Source organism: Loxodonta africana, chromosome 2, assembly GCF_030014295.1.
Source record: "Loxodonta africana isolate mLoxAfr1 chromosome 2, mLoxAfr1.hap2, whole genome shotgun sequence".
Lineage (NCBI taxonomy): Eukaryota > Metazoa > Chordata > Mammalia > Proboscidea > Elephantidae > Loxodonta > Loxodonta africana.
In genome coordinates, this window is record NC_087343.1 from 25,975,478 (window position 1) to 25,997,774 (window position 22,297).

Below are 22,297 nucleotides of genomic sequence, written 5' to 3' on the forward strand. Positions count from 1 at the left end.
ATGATGGTCTGATTCAAAATGGTCAGCACCTGTCTGTTTCAGTTCACTAATGCTTAGGATATCAATCTTCGCGCATTCCATTTCATTTTTGACAACTTCCAATTTTCCTAGTTTCGTATTTCATACATCCACATTCCTATTATTAATGGATATTTCCAGCTGTTTCTTCTCATTTCAAATCGTGCCACATCAGCAAATGGAAGTCCCAAAGCTTGACTCCATCCACGTCATTAAGGTCAACTCTGCTTTGAGGAGGCAGCTCTTCCCCAGTCGCCTTCCGACCTGAGGTGTTCATTCTCTGGCATTATACTAGACAACGTTCTGCTGTTATACATAAGTTTTCCACTGGCCTTTTTTTTTTTTTTTTTTGAAGTAGATTACCAGGTCTTTCTTCCTAGTCTGTCTTAGTCTGGATGCTCCGTTGAAACCGGCCCAAGATGGTTGGCCCTGCTGATACTCGAAATAACCGGTGACATATCTTCCAGCATCCCAGCAACTCACAAGCCCCCACAGTACGACAAACTAGCAGATGAGTGGTGGGAACAATCACTACATGCACGTTTTTAGAGCCATGATATTGTTAATGAGCTACGTACACAGGGCATATTTCTTTGTCATCTGTAAATAGAAAGTATTACTAGCCTTTAGGGTCTATAAAATGTAATCAAGCTTTAATTGGTGTTTTAAAGCGTGATGTAATTTACTCTTACGAAAATATTTTTAATAATAGGTTTTTCTAAACTAGCTTTTTCTAGTCAAAGACAATAAAAGGCAGATTTGAGATAACTCAATGCCTTGAATTAATGCAGTTATTTTTCTTAGTCTAAGTGAATTTTATTTTTGATTACTTAGAAAAGTGAAAATTGATTTTGCACCAGGGTTTCCTTTAGATAGGAAGGGAGGGAAATTGATATTTATTTTTAATCTTCACCTATACTTTTTTTTGTTAATCTACTTTAAAATTGAGAATGAATAGTATTTAGAAGAGCTAAATTTGGAAAGTAGGAGAATCACAAATAAATCATATATGAATACAAACAGAAAATAAGAAAATGTCTGGAAAATAAGTTTTGAAAATAAAATTTCAGCGCAGTAGAGAGAATAATGCCCTCCCCCCTCCATCCCCAAAGCTGTTCATATACTAATCCCTGGAGCTGGTGAATATGCTATATACATGGACAATGGGATTTTTCTGGTGTGATTAAATTAAAGACTTCGAGATGAGAAGTGTTACAGATTGAATTGTGCCCCCCCGATAAAAAAAAAAAAAATACGTGCTGTAAATCCTAACCCATATACCTGTGGTTATAATCCTATTTAGGAATGGGTTTTCTTTCTTATGTTAATGAGACCATAGCAGTGTAGGATTTGTCTTAGGTCAATCTCTTTTCAGATACAAAAGAGATAAAGCAAGGAAGGAAGCAAGCAGAGAAGGGGGTAGATGCCAAAGCATGTGAAAATTACCAAGGAGACAAGGAATAAGGATCTTCCCCCAGAGCAAACAAAGAGAGAAATCCTTCCCCTAGAGCCAGCGCCCTGATTTCAGACTTCTAGCCTCCTAAAATGTGAGAAAATAAGTTTCTCTTTGTTAAAGCCACCCACTTGTGGTATTTCTGTTCTAGCAGGCACTAGAAAACCAAGACAGAGGGGTTATTCTGGATTATCAGGGTGAACCCAGTGTAACCACAAGGATTCTTAGAATCAAAGAAGGAGGTCTGACTATGAAAAAAGGGAATGAGATTAATGCTGCCTGAAAAAGACTCAGCTGACCACTGATGGCTTTGAAGATGGGAACAGTAACTACAAACCAAAAAATGTGGTTGTCCCCCAGAAACTGGAAAAGACAAATAATTTACTTAAGAAAGCCTTCAGAAGGAATGCACTCCTACTGACACCTTGATTTTAGCCCATTGAAACTCATCTTGTAGTTCTGACCTACAGAACTGAAATATGATAAATACGTGTTGTTTTAAGCCACTAAAATTTTGGTGACTTTTTTATAACAGCCATAGGAAACTAATACACACAGCTAACTCATTGGTATTAGAAAGCTGCCTTGTCAATTTCAATAAACTAACCAGTTGCCATCAAGTCAATTCTGAGTCATGGTGACCCCATGTGCTTCAGAGAGGAACTGAATTCTGGAAGGTTTTTATGGCTGTGACCTTTCGGAAAGAGATTGTCAGTCTTTTTTTTCTTTCAAGATGTCCCAGTGTAGATTCAAACTGACAACTTTTGATTAATAGCCAAGTGTTTAACTATTTATTTATGCCACCCGGTGCCCCCAAGTGTAAACAAAAGAGCATGTCTAGTCAGAGTTATGGAATTATAAGCAATTTTGAGAAAACTACTGGCTACTTACTGGTTCAACTAGTCATTACAGTTGAGTCTTTTTCAACTCATGGTGACTTTACAGGAGCTGGTGAGTACAGGAGAAATGGAATTTTTCAGGTGTGATTAAATTAAGGACTTTGAGATGGGAAGTGTTATGGATTGAATTGTGTCCCCCAAAATATGTGTTGTAAATTCTAACTCCTAAACCTGTGTCATGCATAGGTTCGCTACGAGTTGGAACCGACTGGATGGCACCTAACAACAACAATACCTGTGATTATAATCCCATTTTCTACAGAATGAATACAAAGCGACTTATCAGGTATAGAATAACCCTTTTGACTTGGCTCATTTGAAACCCTTTTGCATCATTTATTTTCTCTCCCAAACCACTTATTTGGTCTTATTCTTAGGATGTGAACATCTAATAGTTTTGCCAAAGGTCTGTATGTACATACATGCTTTGTAGCTACAGTTCCTTCTATAGTAGCTCTATTCCTTTCCTCTCCTCTGAGAGTTGATCTAAATGGTGAGTTCCTATTACCAAAAGTGAAGATTGGTTATTATCCAGCCCATAAATCCTCTCTGAGTTTTGTCCAGCTTCTTCCTCTCCATCTACCCTCTCATCTCCCTAGGATCCTCATTAATGTAGGATTAAAAATTCATGTCTGTAATGCAACTGTAACCTATATAGACATAATAACTTCCAACACATTGTATTGAGCTTAAATAATTTCAAATATATTTGAGTATGAGATCCTTATTGTATTCCCAGTGTCTAAAACACAACTTGACATACAGTAAGGGTTCACAAAAATTTGCTTAATTTATATGAACAAAATTTATTAATCTACTGGTTAGTACTATTACAATTTTCTAATGGAAACATCAAGTTAAACTTATTATACATCTCAGCAGTTACATATGTCTAAACAATCGTTACACGCATTTTCTGTTTCCAATTTCAGTTCACCTGCTATCCAATTATCACCCTGTTAAGCTGCATACACCTGGAATTAATTTAGTCTTGGATTACTGTGACTATTTCGAACTCTTTTCTTGGTAGATTACAAGCAATTGAGGAAATCACAGTCTGTCCTCAACAGTTGGTATTCAATGGAGAGTTTCCTCAAAAGCTGACAATTTGGAAACTAAGAATACCTGATGAGAGAATTCAACCATAAAATTAGCACATATTCTGAGTTGATCTACCCCATGGTCACAGATCTTATTAGAAACATGCAATGGAATTTGTTTGTCTAAAAACCTGAGTCCTTGTTGAATTCCAAGGCAATGTTTCTCAAAGTATGATCTCTGAAACATCTAAATCAGGTTTTCTGGGGTTTCCTGATAAAAATGTAGTTTTCTGTATCCTACCCAAGTCCTAATCATGCTCTGTCAGGAAGAACTCTAAAAGTTCACTATTCTTTTTCTTGTAACAATTGTGCCAAGTGATTGTGATGAACCATATGTAACTCCTGCTTTAGCGGAAGTAGAGCTATAACAAAACCTGACTGTTGTGGCAGAGATATGAATGACACTTGGGAGATGGACCCTTCCTAAAATGGATCCTCATAATGCCTCACCCTTGGCATTATTTGAACTCTCTGACTCCAGAGTTTGTCACATAGGAGACACTTAATAATTAAGAGCTATTTTTTACTATTACTTTTTTCATTATGATGAAGTCGATACTAAGACATACTCACCTAGATCCTAAATCATATTTTTTTCTCTTATTGAGTTGCCTTTTTACTTAATGAAATACAACCATTCTAGTCTATACATTCTTTTCCCAATATTTTACATTTCATTGCAGATCAGACAAATGGTGCAGATGGGTGGCTGTTTGAATCTACACAGAGGCATCTTGAAAGAAAGGTCTGGCAATCTCCTTTCAAAAGATTACAGACATTTAAAACCCTATGGAGTACAGTTCTACCCTGAAACATATGGAGTCTCCACATGTCCAAATACTCTAGGGCAACTAGTTAATCCAAAAAAAAGAGGATGTGGGGAAGGGTGGAAGAGATCTAGAAGTGGAGAACACTTTTCAGAGACTGGGAAGCATGGAATTTGAGAAGAGATGTTTTGGGGATGCATGTAGTTGATATAAGAGGAAAAATAATAGCATTTAAAAAAAACATTATTTTGAAATTGCTTGTCTCCATCCTGGCCTCCAAGAACTGAATGTAAAAAAAAAAAAAAAAATGAATATTTTGAAATCCCCCTTCATTAGGTAGAACATTTTCTTTCAACCACAATTCTGCTCTGGAATGGGAACCTGCGGATTGGAGCTTCCTACATTTCACATTTCCTTGGTAAAAGTCTTGTAAGCAATAAAGTAAGTAATGTCTGCAAAGCCTCCTACAGTTTCTTTCCCTGGCACAACAAAGCACACGACAAAACCAATAATGCAATGCATTAAAATGTGTTTTCTTTCTCATAATCTTGTTTGAAGTATATTCCTGCTACATTTTTGTCCACATTTCCTCACAACAATAAGGGAATAGAAATTTGCACACTGTTTTCTTTCACAATTCATTGGTTTCACTTCAATGCGCGTAACTGGCAACCTAAAACTATGTGTGATTATCTTTCCCTTTCAGCCGGTGTTTGTGAATATTTTCCTGTGACTCACTCACCAATAATTGCCCACCCTGCCTCACCTCTAATTTACCTTCTATTCATGAAGTGGCACGTTGCGCTGTACGGAGGCACAGCCCTGGAACTTAATGGTGATAATTTTTGGTGCACATGCGACGAGGCATTGTTTTTGTTTACCTCTTTCACCCCTTTGCTTTGTAATGAGACAAGAAAATGGCAGATTTGGCTGGGTTGTTTTGATTCACAAAATTGGTTTTTCCTTAACAGTAAATAAATGGAATTCAAAATGTATTTTGGCAAGTGGTCTATGCATTTTGTTATTTTCCACAGGAATTTTCCTGTCAAGCTTCATGGAATCTCTTTCTTAACATTTGTTAATAATAAAACATTTATTACATATGTTAAATGTATGCTAAAGTTTGCTTCAATATAGAAGTTAGTTTTGTAACCCTTTATCACAAAGTGAAACAAAAAATAGCAAAAAATTAGCAGCATCAGTCCCAGGCAAGGAATTTCCAAAGCAGAACTTAAAACCTCTGTGAGATACATCATTGTATATTTTGCCCTCTAATATTTACCAGCAAATGTGTTCTGTACTTATACCATATTTTAAAATTGGTGGTTGAAGAAAATTGTTGCCTGTATCTCAATACATTTGTTTACATAATTGTTATATTTGTAATTTTTTGGTTGTTGGTGGTGTGGTTTGTTTTGTTTTTATTTAGGATACCAAATATTCTGTGTTGCTTAAAAAAAAAAAAAAAAAATCACCCTGATTGAAGAAGGAAAATGTCTGAAGTACACATCTGTATCTCTGGTTTGGAGAAGTTTCTTACAAGTCTGGCTGCTCTGAAGCTCTTTATTTCTGTTGAAACATAAACTGTCTCAGCGTTCTTTATCCAATAATTGAGTGATTGTAATGTCCTTCTTCAGGGACTGAATTAACATATGCCTGAAGTTGTAGTCCATTCGACATCATCACTTTATCTCCTTGAAAGTGACATCATGAGAATGAATAATGGACTTGACCCTACGTGGCTTCCTGGGGTTTTCACCAACAGCCTGGTCTCATTTGGGAACTTATTTTATTCTCTGTTAACATGCTTCATTTGCCAAGAAGCATATTACACACTGTTAAATGTTATCCTGGCTTTGCAGACATGTTCCTCTCTTAATTACAGTGACTCCTATTCTGGCTTTGTAGTGAGAAGGCCTAGGTATGGGTACCAGCTCCACGATTTTATAGCTACCTGTGGCTAATGACAGATTTTCTCTATGCCTTCACTTCTTCTCTGTAACATGTAGAAAACAATAGGATTTCCTTCTTAGGAATGCTGTGAGAAATAACGAAATAATACCTGGAAACTGGCCACGTAGAAATCAGAAAATACTAAATGGTGGGCTTTATTACCACCCATATTATCCCTCGTTTGTTACATTTCACAGAGATATTCAACTCAATCCCACTGTTATCATTCCTAAGCCTTCCTCCAAGGCCAGGTTTAGCAATGCTTAAATCCACATGTTTTTAAGTTTAACTCCAAGTAACTATTCTGTACTCCATGAGAATAATCTTTAACCATGACTGAAAATTTCCTTGTATCATTTCTCAGAAGCTGAGTTGGTTTCCAAGAGCATTAGGATAATAAAATTAGGCTACTTATTCAAGAATTGGAAGGACCTAGTTTTTTTTTTTTTTTTTTTTTGGTCTTTTATTTGGCTTTGCTCATCATCTACCATATCGTAATTTAGTTTTTGCTATGTACCCTGGCTAAGGAAAACTTAAAGTCTTTCCTTGGACTTCACCCCTGAGCTATAACGTAGATCATTTGCTAAACACTGGAAACCATATTCTTTCAAGAAACTTTTCTAGAAACATCATCCCTACTCCAGAGGCTCGTTTCTTAATCTCTCCACTTGGTCAAATTCTATAAAAATTATAAATAATTCCCAGAGCTGGAGGAACTAGCTAGTTTATATCTAAATTATCTCTCGGCATAATATTATTAGTGGGTATCTGGCGGCGTTTTGAGTTTTTGGTTTTGAAGCTGGAAAAAAAATTCAACTAGAAAACTTCTGATGAATTTTTGCCTTGAAAGAAGACTAGGATTTACCTTTGAACCAGACTTTCTCTTATTTCTGAGAGGTGGTTAGAGGGAAAAATCGTTCCTCCTTCTGGAAAGAACTAATAGAATGACCTAAGTTATGCAGACTTATGGTAAAGAACTTACCCTTTGATGGGAAAGCAATGCTTTGTAATAGGACATTCTGCTTTGACAAAGGTCTGTGTGCCCAAATCTTAGCTGATATGGTTGATAAAATTGTATTGCACTTTTCTATTTTCATCGAAAGGTTTGTAAAAGAGCAGAAGCATTTTCTGGTAGAAATGCAGAGACTATGAATATTATAAAATGCATCCAATGCATTTCAAATTCCTAACTGAGGCCAAATGTCTCAGAAGAATAACATAATGATGGGAAAAATCTGTGTCAAAACCAAGACTAGGTTATGGGAGAGTGGTGCTGTTTTAGACTTAGCATGCAGCCGATGGTAGAAGCCCTCCCAACCAACCAAGATGAGTATGCTTCAAGCAAAATGGCTGCACACATGTGTGATTTAATACAACAATAACGATATAGTTATACCCTTTAATATCCAGGTAATTTTCTAAAGGAAGCACACACTAAGATGAACATAATTTATCATCCAACAGGAACACTTTGGAAAGTAAACACGGGTGCTACTAATAATTTCACTCTGACAACAGGGGTAATGCTATGTCTAACTGGTTTATCGCTAAAAAGATTTCTTTGCAGTGTGAGGAGCATCGGTGGCTTGAGAAAATCAGCAAAGACCTGTACTGCGGACCCAAGTAGACTTTGAGCCAGGAAGAGTGAGTGGTTACAGTCAGTACCTCAAGCCCTGCAGAGGTGAGTGCAAGGAAAACTTACCCATGACCAGTGCAAGCTACCTGGGAAGGGACTACATATCCTGCTAAAATAGAATATAAGGACTTCTTTTCTAATCATCTTAAAATAGCAAGTAAGAGTACCTGACTTTACCATTCCTTACTATTGAAGCCTAGGACATAAGGGGAACGTTTTGAACTTATCCTTTCATTCCTGACAACATTCACTCTTCCCTCCATCCAGACTCATATTTTACCCTTACCATAACATTCTCACACTCCCTGCTTATTTGTATCTGAATCTTATTGGTCTTCCTGAAATGCCCCACAAGAAGCTTACATACCGAAAGTGTACTTTTTATTGTATTTATTATTATTACTTTTTGATTGTTTGTTTTAGCTGATTATTTTACTCAATCGAGCTGGATCATTCCCCTACACAGATTCTTAATTATTAATGTAAAAACCACCCTTGGTCATCTATTGATCAAAAAAAAAAAAAAAAATCCAGTCAGTAATACTTATTTGTAATTATTAATAAAGGCATGACTTCTTAAATATCACTGACTGTACTTTAAAAGCAATTGAATGATATAAATTGAATAATCATCTGTTAACTGTATTTAATACTACATGTTATAACTAAAGTTTGACATTTAACCAAAAATTGTATGTTACAGAACAAACTAATCGATGGAAGCAAAATCTAAAAATACATCTGAGAAATCCATTAACTGGAGCATGTCCTGTACTTTTTCATAAAGACATACATTGTATCTAATGACACTAAATATCAAATTTAAATATTGACATTCTAAAATATAAAATCTAAATGATCTGTAATAAAATGTAGAATTAATATATAATTGAAAATGTGTATTACTTATTGTACTAACTATGAGAGATGATATACAAAAGAAAAACAGAGGCTTTTAAAAAAATTTTTTAAGTTATTTTTCTCCATTATGCAAATTAGCCCCACGTGTCTGTGAGTTTGTCATACTGTGGTGCCTTGTTGGTTGCTGCGATGCTGGAAACTATACCACTGGTATTTCAAATACCAGCAGGGTCACCCCTTGTGAACAGGTTTCAGCTGAGCTTCCAGACTAAGACAGACTAGAAGGAAAGACCTGGCAGTCTATTTCTAAAAAAAAATTAGCCAGTGAAAACCTTAGGAATAGCAATGGAACATTGTCTGTTATAGTGCCGAAGATGAGCCCCTCAGGTTGGAAGGAGCTCAAAATATGACTGGGGAAAAACTGTCTCCTCAAAATAGAGTTGACCTTAATGATGTGGATGGAGTCAAGTTTTCAGGAACTTCATTTGCTGATGTGACATGTCTCAAAATGAGAAGAAAGAGCTGCAAATATCCATTAATACTAAGGATGTGCAATGTATGAAGTATGAATCTAGGAAAATTGGAAATTGTCAAAAAGGAAATGGAACTCATAAACGTTGATATCCTAGGCATTTGTGAGCTGAAATGGACTGGTATTGGCCATTTTGAATCAAACGGTCATATGATCTTCTCTGCCAAGAATGACAAATTGGAGAGGAATGGCATTGCATTCATCATCACAAAGAACATTTCAAGATCTATCCTAAAGTACAACGCTGTAAGTGATAGGATAATATCCATATACCTAAAAGGAAGACCAGCTAATATGACAATTACTCAAATTTACACACCAACCACTAAAGCTGAAGATGAAGAAACTGAAATTATTTACTAATTTGTGTAGTCTGAAATTGACAGAACATACAATCAAGATGCACGGATAAATACTTGTGCTTGGAATTCGAAAGTTAGAAACATAGAGAAAGGATTGGTAGCTGGAAAATATGGCCTTTTTTTAATAGAAATAATGACAGAGATCACATGATATAGTTTTGAAAGACCAACTTCTTCATGCAAATACCTTTTTCTACATCATAAACAATGACTATACACTTGGACCTCATCGCACGGAATATGCAGGAATCAAATTAACTATATTTGTGGAAGAAAAAGATGGAAAACCTAAATATCATTAGTCAGAACAAGGCTGGTGCTGACTTTGGAACAGATCACCAACTGCTCGTATGCAAGTTCAAACTGAAGAAAATTAGAATAAGTCCACGAGAGACAAAGTACGACCCTGAGTATGTTGTTGCCATTAGGTGCCATCCAGTTGGTTCTGACTCATAGTGGCCTGTATACAACAAAACACTGCCCAGTCCTGCCCCATCCTCATGATCTTTGTTGTTATACTCAAGCCATTGTTGCAGCCACTGTGTCAATCCATCTTGTTGAGGGTCTTCCTCTTTTTCACTGACCCTCTGCTCTACCAAGCATGATGTCCTTCTCCAGGGACTGATTCCTCCTGATAACAAGTCCAAAGTATATGAGACAAAGTCTCGTCATTCTTGTTTCTAAGGAGCACTCTGACTGTACTTCTTCCAAGACAGATTTGTTTGTTCTTCTGGCAGCCCATGGTATATTCAATATCCTTCACCAATACCACAATTCAAAGGCGTCAATTCATCTTTGGTCTTCTGTATTCATTGCTCAGCTTTTGCGTGCATATGAGGCCATTGGAAGCATGGGTCCTCAGGTGCACCTTAGTCCTTAAAGTGACATTTTTGCTTTTTTAACAAAAAATAAGTATGTGTAACAAAAAATGTGTTTTATGTCAGCACTAGATAACTAAGACAAGGCATAAAGAAAACATTCAGTGTTCTAATTTGTAGACACTGTAAAGCAAAGGAAGAATTTTCAGTAATTCATCATTCAGGATTATTTAGTGGATAAGAAAGTTTAAATGTTTTCCTGTTTGGTGTTCAAACTGCTTTAATTTATGGGAAAAATTTCTGGAAAGACTGTGCTTTTAACCACTTATTTCTTATTTTGGAAACCCTGGTGGTGTAGTGGTTAAGTGGTACAGCTGCAAATCAAAAGGTCAGCAGTTCAAACCCACCAGGTGCTCCTTGGAAGCTCTATGGAGCAGTTCCACTCTGTTCTATAGGGTCACTATGAGTCAGAATCAACTTCATGGCAATGGGTTTTGGCTTGGTTTGGTTTATTTCTTATCTTATGTTTGGGTCCTAACTTCCTTTTCAAAGTACAGTTTTTTATTCTTCTGCTTGTTTATAAAATGTAACACTTGTTCTTCTTCAGGGCTCACTTCAGAAGTTTCCCTTTAAAACTTATTTGTAAAACTAGCTGACAACACCAATGACCACCCTGGCGGGGAACTCAACAGGAAGTTCCAGAGAGAGTGGGAGAAAAGTGTGGGGCAGAACTCAAATTCATGTAAAAACTGAATAGTCTGACTGAGACTGGAGGAACCCATGAAACTGTGGCCCCCAGATGCTATGTTAACCCAGAACCGAAACCATTCTCAAAGCCCACTCTTCAGACAAAGATTAGACAGGACTATAAAACAAAAAATAATACACGTGAGGAGTGTGCTTCCTAGTTAAACTGGTCCCCCCTGCCCACATGAGCCTAAATGGGCAGCTCCTTTCCAGAAGCAGGATGACAAGGCAGGAAGGGGCAGGAACTGGTCCAACGGACGAAGGGAACCTGGGGTGGAAAGGGGAAGTGTGCTGTCACATTGTGGGGATTGCAACTGATGTCACAAAACAACGTGTGTATACATTTTTGTATGAGAAATTAACGAGCTATAAACTTTCACCTAAAGCACAATTAAAAAAGAAAAAGTAGCTGACAAGTTTTATATTTACCCAACTGTAATTTCATCTTTCTAATGCTACCAATTCATGGTTCCCTTTATAAGTTTACTAAGCTTAGAAATGTATTTACAACTCTTAACATATTAGACAAAACTATCATTGCACTTTTAATTCCCACCACTTTGGGCACAACATTTTGAATTACAATCTCATATTCTTTACGAGAGATGGCTGAAAATATCATAAAAACCTATAATTTTTTATGGACTCGCTCAGGCTATTTAAAAATCCAATAGTGCCGAATACTCAGTAAAATAAACATAAATTTAAATCCATATGAAATCTCTGCTCCTTATTATATTAAATCAATATTTATTGTGTAAAGAGTAGTTCTTACATTTTTAATCAAGGAATGAGATTATCAGTACAATTGTGGAAAAGCAAAAAATAATTATCTATATTCAATGTTTGAAAGATAAGTTCTGTATCACTTAGATTAAAAAATAATACGTTATACTTAATGAGAAGATGGTTAATTTGTGGAAACCAATATCACTGGGGCCCAGGAGGAAGAGAAATCCCAGAAGAAGACTTGAGACATTTCCTCATATATTCATTTCCACCCATCTTTGGTAATTCTAAGAGCAATATTTAGAACATAAGAGTTTTGAAACACTGTAATTATATGTTGTGGGTGTGTGCACACAGCACATGCACCCCTGAGAGAAAGAGCGAGAGTGGGAGAGAGAGCCCTGTTTTGACTGTTGACATAGCAATTCAGTTACCTGTCAGAAGAAAGTGTTGGAATTTCTTCCAACTTCACTAAGTTACTACGTTATAATGCTCTTGCTTCAATAAGTCACTGCACTATATTGTGTTGGGAGACAGTTCTCCATGGATCTTTCGCATTCCTATATGTCTTGCATGAGGGGGGTCTAAGTATCTTTTTTTTCAAAACAGCGTTTTGGAGAATGGTACTTCAGGTAAAGGGGAACGGACTCAAATATGCTGAAGCTCATACTGCTTGTTGTGCTGTGAGTAATACAATCCCTTTTCTCTGACCCAGAAACTTCATGTCTTCTTCCAGCATTCAAGAAACTATGGAAGACTAACTTCACAAGTTCTTGGCTGTAGACATAAAACCACAACTTCAAAAAGCAATTGTATTCCTTAATAATGAAGTGGCACAGTGCTTGAGAGCTACAGCCACCAACAAAAAAGAGTGGCGTTTTGAATTCACCAGCCACTCCTTGGGAACTCTGTGGGGTAGTTCTGCACTGTCCTATAGGGGTGCTATGAGTCAGAGACGACTTGATGGCAACGGGTGTGCTGTAAGTCTATTCTAAGGTTGTTACATGAATATATATTATGTTGGGAGCTCCCTTTCTGCGATATGTACGAGAAATTCCAGAAGTAGGAATAATATGGCTTTATAACAGTAATTTTATGTATTAGTCATAGTGGTTAAATGTCAGTAGCATTATATCATGCCTCATGAACAAAGAAATATATATAGATAGCTAGATAGTGCCTTCTATGAAAATGGTTTTAATGTTTGAGTCAGAAAAGAGAGTGATGTCTTTGACATACACAGGCTATATTTAAATTGTACAAAAAGAACCCATTCATATTTCAAGTATAGGTTTGAGTGGCATGACCGTGGTATGTGTTCATAAATTCCACGTTGTTTGAAGATAAGAGCATCACATTGGAAATCTTCTGAATCATCCAGCTCACGACTGCACTCCCTATTTATCTGTGTTGTCTTTCCACATAGGCAACCTCTTCCAGGGTTCTTCTCCAGTTACTCTACTGGAGCCAGTTTCATGTCAGCTGGTACAATATACGTGTTGGAGATGTTCAACAGTCTTAGCCCGCAGAGAACACTGTTTTCTCAAATATCCAGCTGGTATTTTACAGGGGAGATTTCTGAAGCACACACACACACCACGGACATATCAAGTGCACCGTGTAGCTTGTGGCAATTGCACGTACTACTGGCGATAGTTGAATCCGGGTGTGTGATATCCTACCACACGATTAGTAATATGGATTGACACACAAATGCTTTAGTGCTTTCACATGGTTAATTTTCTAAGACCTGAAACTAGAATCAAAGACTCCTGACTCCTTATTATAGATTTAAAATAACCATAATGAGGCATACGACCCTGGTGATGTAGAAAAGCGTTTAAAAGAATAGAAAGGCCGTGAGAGATAGAGGTAGGACGAAAGAACAAGCAGGAGGTGGGACAGGAGAAGGAGAACAACGATGGAAGAGAGAAAGAGAAAAATAAAAACACAGCGGTTAAATCTTAACAGTTTCCATGTTATTTTATAAATTCTGGTTGTCGTGATTCTTCTATTGATTAAAAGATATTTGAAAAATATTCAAGGCCCTGCAATTCCATTAAAGTAACCACATGAAACTTGGGTGATGCAGCTGTTAGGACACTACTATCACACTAGAAGCGAGAAACGAATCGTAAATGAGAGAGAACAGACATTCAATGGACATTAACTGCTGGACAAGAACTTTTGCATATCATTTATTTGTTCAAATTCAATTTCAAGTAATTTTCCTTTTAAGTGTATTACTATCTTATCATATTGAAAGATAATTATTTTAAAAGTAGTCTCACATGTTGAGACAGAGTATAAAACTCAGGGCTATGCTTAAGGTCCAAAGTGAGCAGTAAACATCCGATTAGCCTAAAACAAACAAAAAAACTAAAAATGAGGCGAAGTGGTTCCTTCTGGTACCCCATGCAGACACAGCAGGTAGCTACATCTGCTCTGATGAGCAACGAGGTCAAACTCTTTGACAGTAGAATAGATTCAGCCAAAGATTAGACAGGCCTATCAGGCCAACAATAACACACTCAAGGGACATGCTTCATGGCTCAATCATGTATTCTAGACTCATGGGCACACCAGCCCAAAAACAAAGACAGAAAGCAGAAATGGACAGGGAACCTGAGGTGGAGAAGGGGAGAGTGTTGACACATTGCAGGGTTGGCAACCAATGTCACAGAACTATTTGCATATTAAATGTTTAATAAGATAGTAATTTGCTCTGTAAATTTTTACCTAAATCACAATTAAAAAAAAAAAAAAAGAAAGAAAACAAAGACCTTGATTTAGGGCCCTTGAACCTACTGTAAAGCTTCTCAGGCATGTAAATGAGGAAGGAGTCAAGGGGATGCTTAAGATTTTAAATACCCACATGATAGCAACGTTTCCTTTTCTCTGCATTTTCAATAAAATAGGATGTGAGCATTCCCATTTCTATCAACTTGTAACTGTGATATCTGAATGGCAGGGATGTAATACATCAGACTCAGCTTGTGACAGACTTCTTAGAAGACTGAGTTGGTTACCTGAACATTGAATCTCACGCGAACAGGGATCACTCTGATATTGAACACTCACGCTTCAGGAGTAAATTGCGTAATGAAACGGGAATATGGGCTTCTCAAAAGCTACATTGCTCGGGAACCAAAAAAAGATACACATTTTTGAGCTATGAAAAGTATCTTAGAAGTATGTCAGTATAAATTTGTAACATCATGTTCATTCCAAAATATCAGAATGTCACCCTAATACTGTGTTAATAAACCTCTAAATAGGTTTATTGTTTTTGCAATGCATTTGTAGCTATTTTATGAATGTTAGTCTATTTTTATTTGTGTAAAGCAATTGTATTTTATAAATGTTATCTTCTTATCTCTCCTTTTGTTTGCTGCTTCTGCTTTACTAATTCAAAATCAAATTCCACATGTGATTACAAAATTTCCATCGCCACTACCTTGTCTTTCACATATGGATAAAACCATATTTTTTTTTTATCAGTGATCCTATTTGGAACTTCATTTTTTGTAGTTCCACCTTGGCTTCTCTTGGACTTTTCCTTAGCCAGAATCCTACTCTCTCTTCCATCACACTTGTCATGTAAAATTTCAGTATTGAATCCATCCAATCATCTACTTTTTTTTCTTTTTCTCTCTTTTCCTTGGGCCTCTCCTTGCTGGTGAAGAAAATTGCACATTGCTGATTGGTTTTATCACCTGAAAATATTTTCAAAAGTCACTTCCCTTAAGTCCTAAGAATAAACTGGCATTTCTTTCTTTTGACAACCCAGCCACCTTTTTCTGTCAGTCACTGATTTTGTGTGTGTGTGTGTGTGTGTGGGTGTAGCAATTAGGTCAAAATGAGTATTTCCATAGGGAAGATCTCAATCGCTAACACCTCCCATCTTTTGAAACAGTATACTTTTGAAATGGTGCCTGCTGGCTGTACTCATTCCTTTCTCCATTCTTTAAGCTTTAGAGAAAGAAGTAGGTAATTTCTTTTAGACAGACCATTCAACTATATTATGTATATCCTTCTGCTTTACCCTAATGCACCATTAATACCCTAATGCACTGTTAAAGCCATTGTGACAAAGGTCAACTTCTGGCTCACTAACTGTCAAAATCAATGAAGGTTTTTCAGTCATTATTTAATTTGACCTATAGAGTTTGACACTATATGTCATTACTTATGCTTAAAACTTTCTCTTGTTTTATCTTCCATGATACAATGTAATGCTTATTTTTTACCTCTGACTAATTAGATCTAGCTAATCCTTCATTTGCTTTGCACTGAAAAGTCAGTGTTCTTTTACCGTCTCTGCAATTTTTCCTAGAGAGTATTACCTGCTTATATGATTTTAATTACCGTGTGTACACAGAATACTTCTATATTTGTCTCTTCACCATAGTTCTCTTTTTTGAGCTCTAGATTAATGTCTGTAAATATATATGAGGTATTTCACCTGGTTACTTCTAAGTCACTATGGATATATAATATCTAACATTCATCATTTGATTTCTTATTCTCATTCCAAATCAGTACAAAAGTCAGAAATCTCAGTGCCATATTTCACATTTTCTTCTCTTTCACTCTCTACATGCAGTTATCCACTAAGTTTTACAGATATTGCCTGGACAATATTCATCTAATTTGTCTTATTCTTCATAGTCTCATGACCAATGGATCTTAAAGTCTTTTATTATCTCTTTAACTTTCAAATCTTCAATTCTAGCATCCCATTCCCTTCGTTAATTCCCAGATGTATCTACTAACACCTACTCCTTAACATGTTTATCTCTACACCTGTCTCCGTCCCTCCAGCTATATCTTCAAAAGAGATCATTCTAGAAGTACAATTAAGTCCATATTAACCCTCAACCAAGACACTTTGTGGACCTTAACACCTTTAGGAACAAATTCTCCTACTCTAAATACCTGAATTGTGCCTTTCCATACTCTCTTTACAAACTCTCCACGGTGGGCTTCACACTCTCTGCCTATATTGTATCTGGCTACCTAGGCTCATCTTAAACATTCAAGTCTCAGTGCTTACACATTTTTTTTCCTCTGACCACCTCTTCTGGAAAAATCAAATCATCCTTGAAGACTCAGCTCAGCTACTTCAACTGCAAAGACTTTCTTGAATTCTTCCATCTTGGAGCATAATCATAGACCTTCCTGAGTCCTGTAGTCCCTAATCCCAGGGTTGTAGATTCAATTCTGACTCACAGTGACCCTATATGACAGAGTACAACTGCCCCATAGGGTGTCCAAGGTTGTAAATCTTTACAGAAGCAGACTGCCACATATTTCTCCCATGAAGTGGCTGGTGGGCTTGAATCACTGACTTTTCATTTAGCAATCAAGCACTTTAACCACTGTGCCACTAGGGCACAACAAAACCAAACCCATTGCCCTGGAGTCCATTCCGACTCATAGCGACCCTATAGGACAGAGTAGAACTGCCCTATGAGGTTCCCAAGGAGCTGGTGGTAGAATTAAACTGCCAACCTTTTGGTTAACAGCCGCAGCTTGCTGTAGCTCTTAACTATTGTGCCACCAGGGCTCCACAGGACCTCTTTTATAGTACATTTGAGAGAACTGAAATTACTGTTAGACCTTAAGAGTTTTATAAGATTATAAGTCATGACGTTTCCTGGTGCCACAGCTAGACTACCAAAAAGCAAACAAATGCATTACTTTTGAGTTAATTCCAATTCATGGCAAATTCATGTGTGTCAGAATAAAATGATACTCCACAGGTTTCCAACTGCTGTAACTTTATGGAAGTAAATCACTAAGCATTTGTTCCACAATGTCACTAGATGGATTCAAACCACCAACCCTGGGTTAGTAGCCAAGTGAAAATGTTTGTGCCTCCCAGGGGCCATGGCTAAACTATCCGGTTTAAAATTCTAGCTCTAGAACTTAGTTACTATTTTTTTTTTTTGCCACAGACAAGTTACATCACTTCCCCTTTCTCAGTTTCATGATACTAAAATGGGGTACCAATAGTCTTCCTTCTACTTCTTTCGATGAAGTTTAAAAGTTTACTATGTAAATCAGTTAAAACAACATCCAAAGGAAGAACTCAAGATAAAGTTTAGCTATTGTAACTGCAATGAAAGGATCTTCATAGTTATATTTATCCCCCTAAAGCTTAGTACTATCTCAAATTATAATGCATTCTCAAACACAAATATGCTGACTAAATGGATACCTTTGAACTTTTTTTTTTTTTAAGAAAGAAATTTTTTTTTTCTGAACTTAGGGTTTATTTATGTCTCAATGTTTCATCTTTTAGTTCTTGTAAATAATTTAGATGTAATAATTACTGCTAAGGCCATCTGCAATGACAACCCAATTTTCACAATTATTCTTTGATGATAAAATTGAGACTATTTTCTTGATACATAGTTTTTAGGCTATGACATACTTAGCGCTACACAGATGTAGGTACCCGGTTATGTAAAAAAAAAAAGAAAAGGTTATGTATGTTGGTATAATATCCAACTCACTGTGTATGCATTTCAGTGCACACACGTGTGTGCATGTGCGTCTAGTGTGTGTGTTTGTAATAATACAAGGTTTTCATGACCACTTTGAGCAACTGCTAACATTTGAATTAAAATTTTTCGCAGATAAAATTAATTTCTGTCTTACTCTGCAGTGTGGAATCTTCATTTGTTCAGGTGTTACAGCAAATACAAAATATCTATTTGAGGAACACATTGACTTTACCTCTGGGTACTCGTGATTTCTTTGTATACAAGGTAAAGTGATATTCTTTGTAACCAGTACCACAGTTTGGCCTTTCTTGAATGGGTGTCACTATTGACATCTGTTCCTTTAAGTATGTTTATTGATGTTAGTGTCTACAAAGTCACTCAGGGTCTGTTATGTAAATTTCTATATGAGGACATTATTTTAGATTTCAAAGTAGGAAATCTTTTTTTTTTTTCTAAATAAGTGGAGTTTTCAATAATCGCAAATTAATGTTTTCTGTGGACATTCTTGCTGCCAAGAAACAGAAAGGCAAATCTGAAGCTTTAAAGTAGTAACTCTGTTGACCACTGAACTTGGCGTTTTTCATTTGCCTTTTTCCTTAGTCTTGAGTTCTATTTTGTTTATAATACTTAACTTTTCTATGAGCCATCTCAAAGCATTTCTTGAAAAAGAAGGGATACAAGTATTTGTACATGTTTACACACATACATATAATGACTCGAATTGGTCCCCATATTATATTGCTATTCCCAAATCTCAAAACATAAAGACAGAATTAATTAAACTTTAAATAATTTCCACTTGGAAAGAATATCTTTGCAACCGCTGCTTCATTTGCACTACAAATATACATTGCTCGAGAACCATATGAATGTGGAGCGATGTATTTTCGAAAACAACACAGTTAAAATTTAATAATAGACTAGATCTTATAAGTATTTATAAATACTGATACGTGTTTTAAATGAATTAGATGGATTCCATAATGTCATAGCATTTACAAAGGTGGAACTCCGGACTATCATACAAGAACTCATAAGCAATTACATAAAGCCTTTCTCCTTGCCTCCATTGAGAAATGAGATGTTTCTCTATCTAGGATAGAATTAAAGTCCGTTTCATATATTTTTAAATAAAGCTCAACTTTATCACCTCAAATTCTGGCAACCAAATTCTATGGATCTGTTGCAATATAAAATAGAGAATACCTTCTCCTCAGGCATTTTCTAGGAACCTCAATGTAATGTCTAGCTTCCATCCTAAGTAGAGCTGAGATAACCATAAGGCAGGGTTTTAGAGCCATGATCCCCCGCCATTTGTCTTAGATATCAAAACTCTACCCTTATATTTAAAAAAATCAGAAAACACTAGAATATGTATAGTACTTAAAATGATCTCACCATAGAAATGTTAATAATTATTATATTTCACAATTTTATTGGGTAATCATATAAACAGAACATATGTGGAGTACCACCCTTAGTCCGGTAAGTGAAGTCTCCTATCCTGATCAAAGGTCTCAGTGAGCTTCTATGTTTTGGAGGAACCTTCCTCAAAATTTTCCAAATCCCTTCTTGTGCCTTCCTTGACTAGCTGTGGGCAACAATGCCTTCTGGGTGGGGTACCGTGGGCTGGACTGGAGATGTTTAGGCCCCCGAGTGCATTTCTCCCCTTTAGGACTCTCTGACCTTCGACTCAGTCTATGGGTTGACCAGATGACCCATGAATTTCCAGAACTTGTCTTCATGGTTGGGCCTTAGTTCCTAGAAGGTAAACTAGCAATTAGATTTCACCTACTTACTGATGCTGTACTTCTTTTGCAGGATAGCTAGAAATTGAGCTGTCAAAATGGTACTTACAGGCTGATTTTGGTTAAATCAAATTTCATGTATAGAAGAGGTACCCCGCCAAAAAGATATTTCCCCAGGGCCTCATACATCCTAGCAGAAAACATGTCTACGTGGTAATTTTCAACAGATCTGTGACCGAAAACCTTTTCCACGATATTATTTGATATTTCTTAAATAAAGTTTTATAAGGTAAACTCCAAAAACTGTAGTGCAAATAATGTAGATCTCAAATGGAAATGACTCTGTTGACCTAATATTTGAATTAAAAGACTCACTGTATTCTCTTTAGCTTAGGCTGTCAGAGAGCTCTAAGGACTTTAATGGCCAAGAGTCATAATCTTCTATGGCAGCTTCCTAATACTCTTTTCCAACGGTATTTCCATTTTTCTCTTTGGCTTTATTTGAAACACTCTCCAAATATATATGTTTTCATTAAAACCCATGTCAAAATCTTTTGAAAATTAAAAAAAAAAGTTAACAAAATTCAAATAAAATGAATTTGGAGGAAAGTATTTCTTGGCAGGGTAGATAAAATTATTTATTCCAGACATGGGCCAAACTTTTTATGTAAGAAAACAAGCAGTAAAACAGATATGTGCTGAAATAGACAGTCTTCAACTATTTTGTGAAGAAAATGAAAATCTTTGTAAACTTATAATTAGACGTACATATTGTGTGCTGTGTTAGAAATTAAAATGTATGTATTTGGCTACCAACATTAATTACTTTGGCCATAAATAGCTTCATCAATAGCTTGCAAACAGATAATGAAGAAATTATTTATAAAGCATAAAGAAACCAAATCATATATTTCAGAACCCATCCCAAACAGTATGTTGTGTTTTCAATGGGGTTAGGCACACATCCTCATTCATTCAAGAAAACCAACATTAATTTCAAATATTTATGCCTGAGAGGAGAAGACAGAAAGGGACAGGAAAGCTGGAATAATGGAAATGGGAATCCTGGGGTGAGAAGGGGGGACATGCCGACATATTGCAGGGACTGCCACCAATGTCACAAAACAATTTGTGTACAAATTTTTGAATGAGAAACTAATTTGTTCTGTAAACTTTCACCTAAATCACAATTAAAAAAAAAATTACGCCTGGTGATTTTTTCTGTGTCTCTTGTCACTTAACAATTTCAGAATGTCTATGACTATGAATATTAATGTATTATAATAATATTTTCATAGCATTTACATATTTTAACTTCATGTCTTCTGAAAAGAATGTCACAGATAGGAACTAAATGTATACTACTTTCATTAAAATAACCAGGGAGAAATAAAAAACAAACAGGGGGTAAATGATATTCCAAAGCTTACCCAGGCCATTGAGTCAGGAAGAGAAACCAGGTCTCTTGGATTGCAATTCCAGTGTTTTAGTCACTGGTTTGTTCAACTCCTGTGCAAACCATCCACCTAAACATACAATGCATATTCCCCCTCGCTATCAACTGGTTGTCAAAAGAAACAGGCCATTACCTTTCCCACATACTGAGGTTCGGAGCCCATGTATTCTTCCAGCACAAAAAACTGATTCCATACCCAGCCACGTTTAACTCGGTGGAAATGAAACCGCCGCCCTGGCAGATGGAGAACATTCTCTCTTGGTTCTGTGGCTAAAGTCTGTTGTGGCTGTGGTTGAAGTGGTATTAGGAGACCTCCATCAAACAGGACCCAGAGAAGCAGGAATAGACAGTTCCTTGTACGCATTGGCAAAGGCTTTCCAACAGCAGAGCAATAAGAACACCAGCACTTAGTGTAGAATTGTGGAATCCAGGTTTGAGGTGTCTGTGGCCTCCACCACTTAGCTTCTTATTTTATTGCAGAAATGATAATACAGGCATTAATCCTTTTGATGAAAAGACTCTTGCTGTATTACATTCCATCTAAAGGGACCTATAAAATAGATTTACAAAGATACATTAAATTCCTAAAATTACATGACAATGTTCACTCCAAGTTTCATTATATCTGCCAACATTTAAAGAAACAGAGGGAACACTTTTAAGAGAAGTATATTGGTAAAAAATCACTGCCATTCATTCAATCTGT

At 36.4% G+C, this 22,297-nt stretch overlaps 1 protein-coding gene across 2 annotated transcripts in view; it reads right to left on the reverse strand.

Moving 5' to 3' along the window:
- The window catches only part of CDH12 (cadherin 12), a 362,543-nt gene extending 340,502 nt beyond the window's left edge, over window positions 1–22,041 (reverse strand). For both annotated transcript variants that reach the window (XM_064270834.1, XM_003407877.4), the window contains exon 1: window positions 21,725–22,041. In XM_064270834.1, coding sequence (XP_064126904.1) covers window positions 21,725–21,955 — 231 coding nt within the window. In that variant the 5' untranslated portion in view covers window positions 21,956–22,041. The remainder of the gene's footprint in view (window positions 1–21,724) is intronic.
- Window positions 22,042–22,297: the final 256 nt, after the last annotated feature.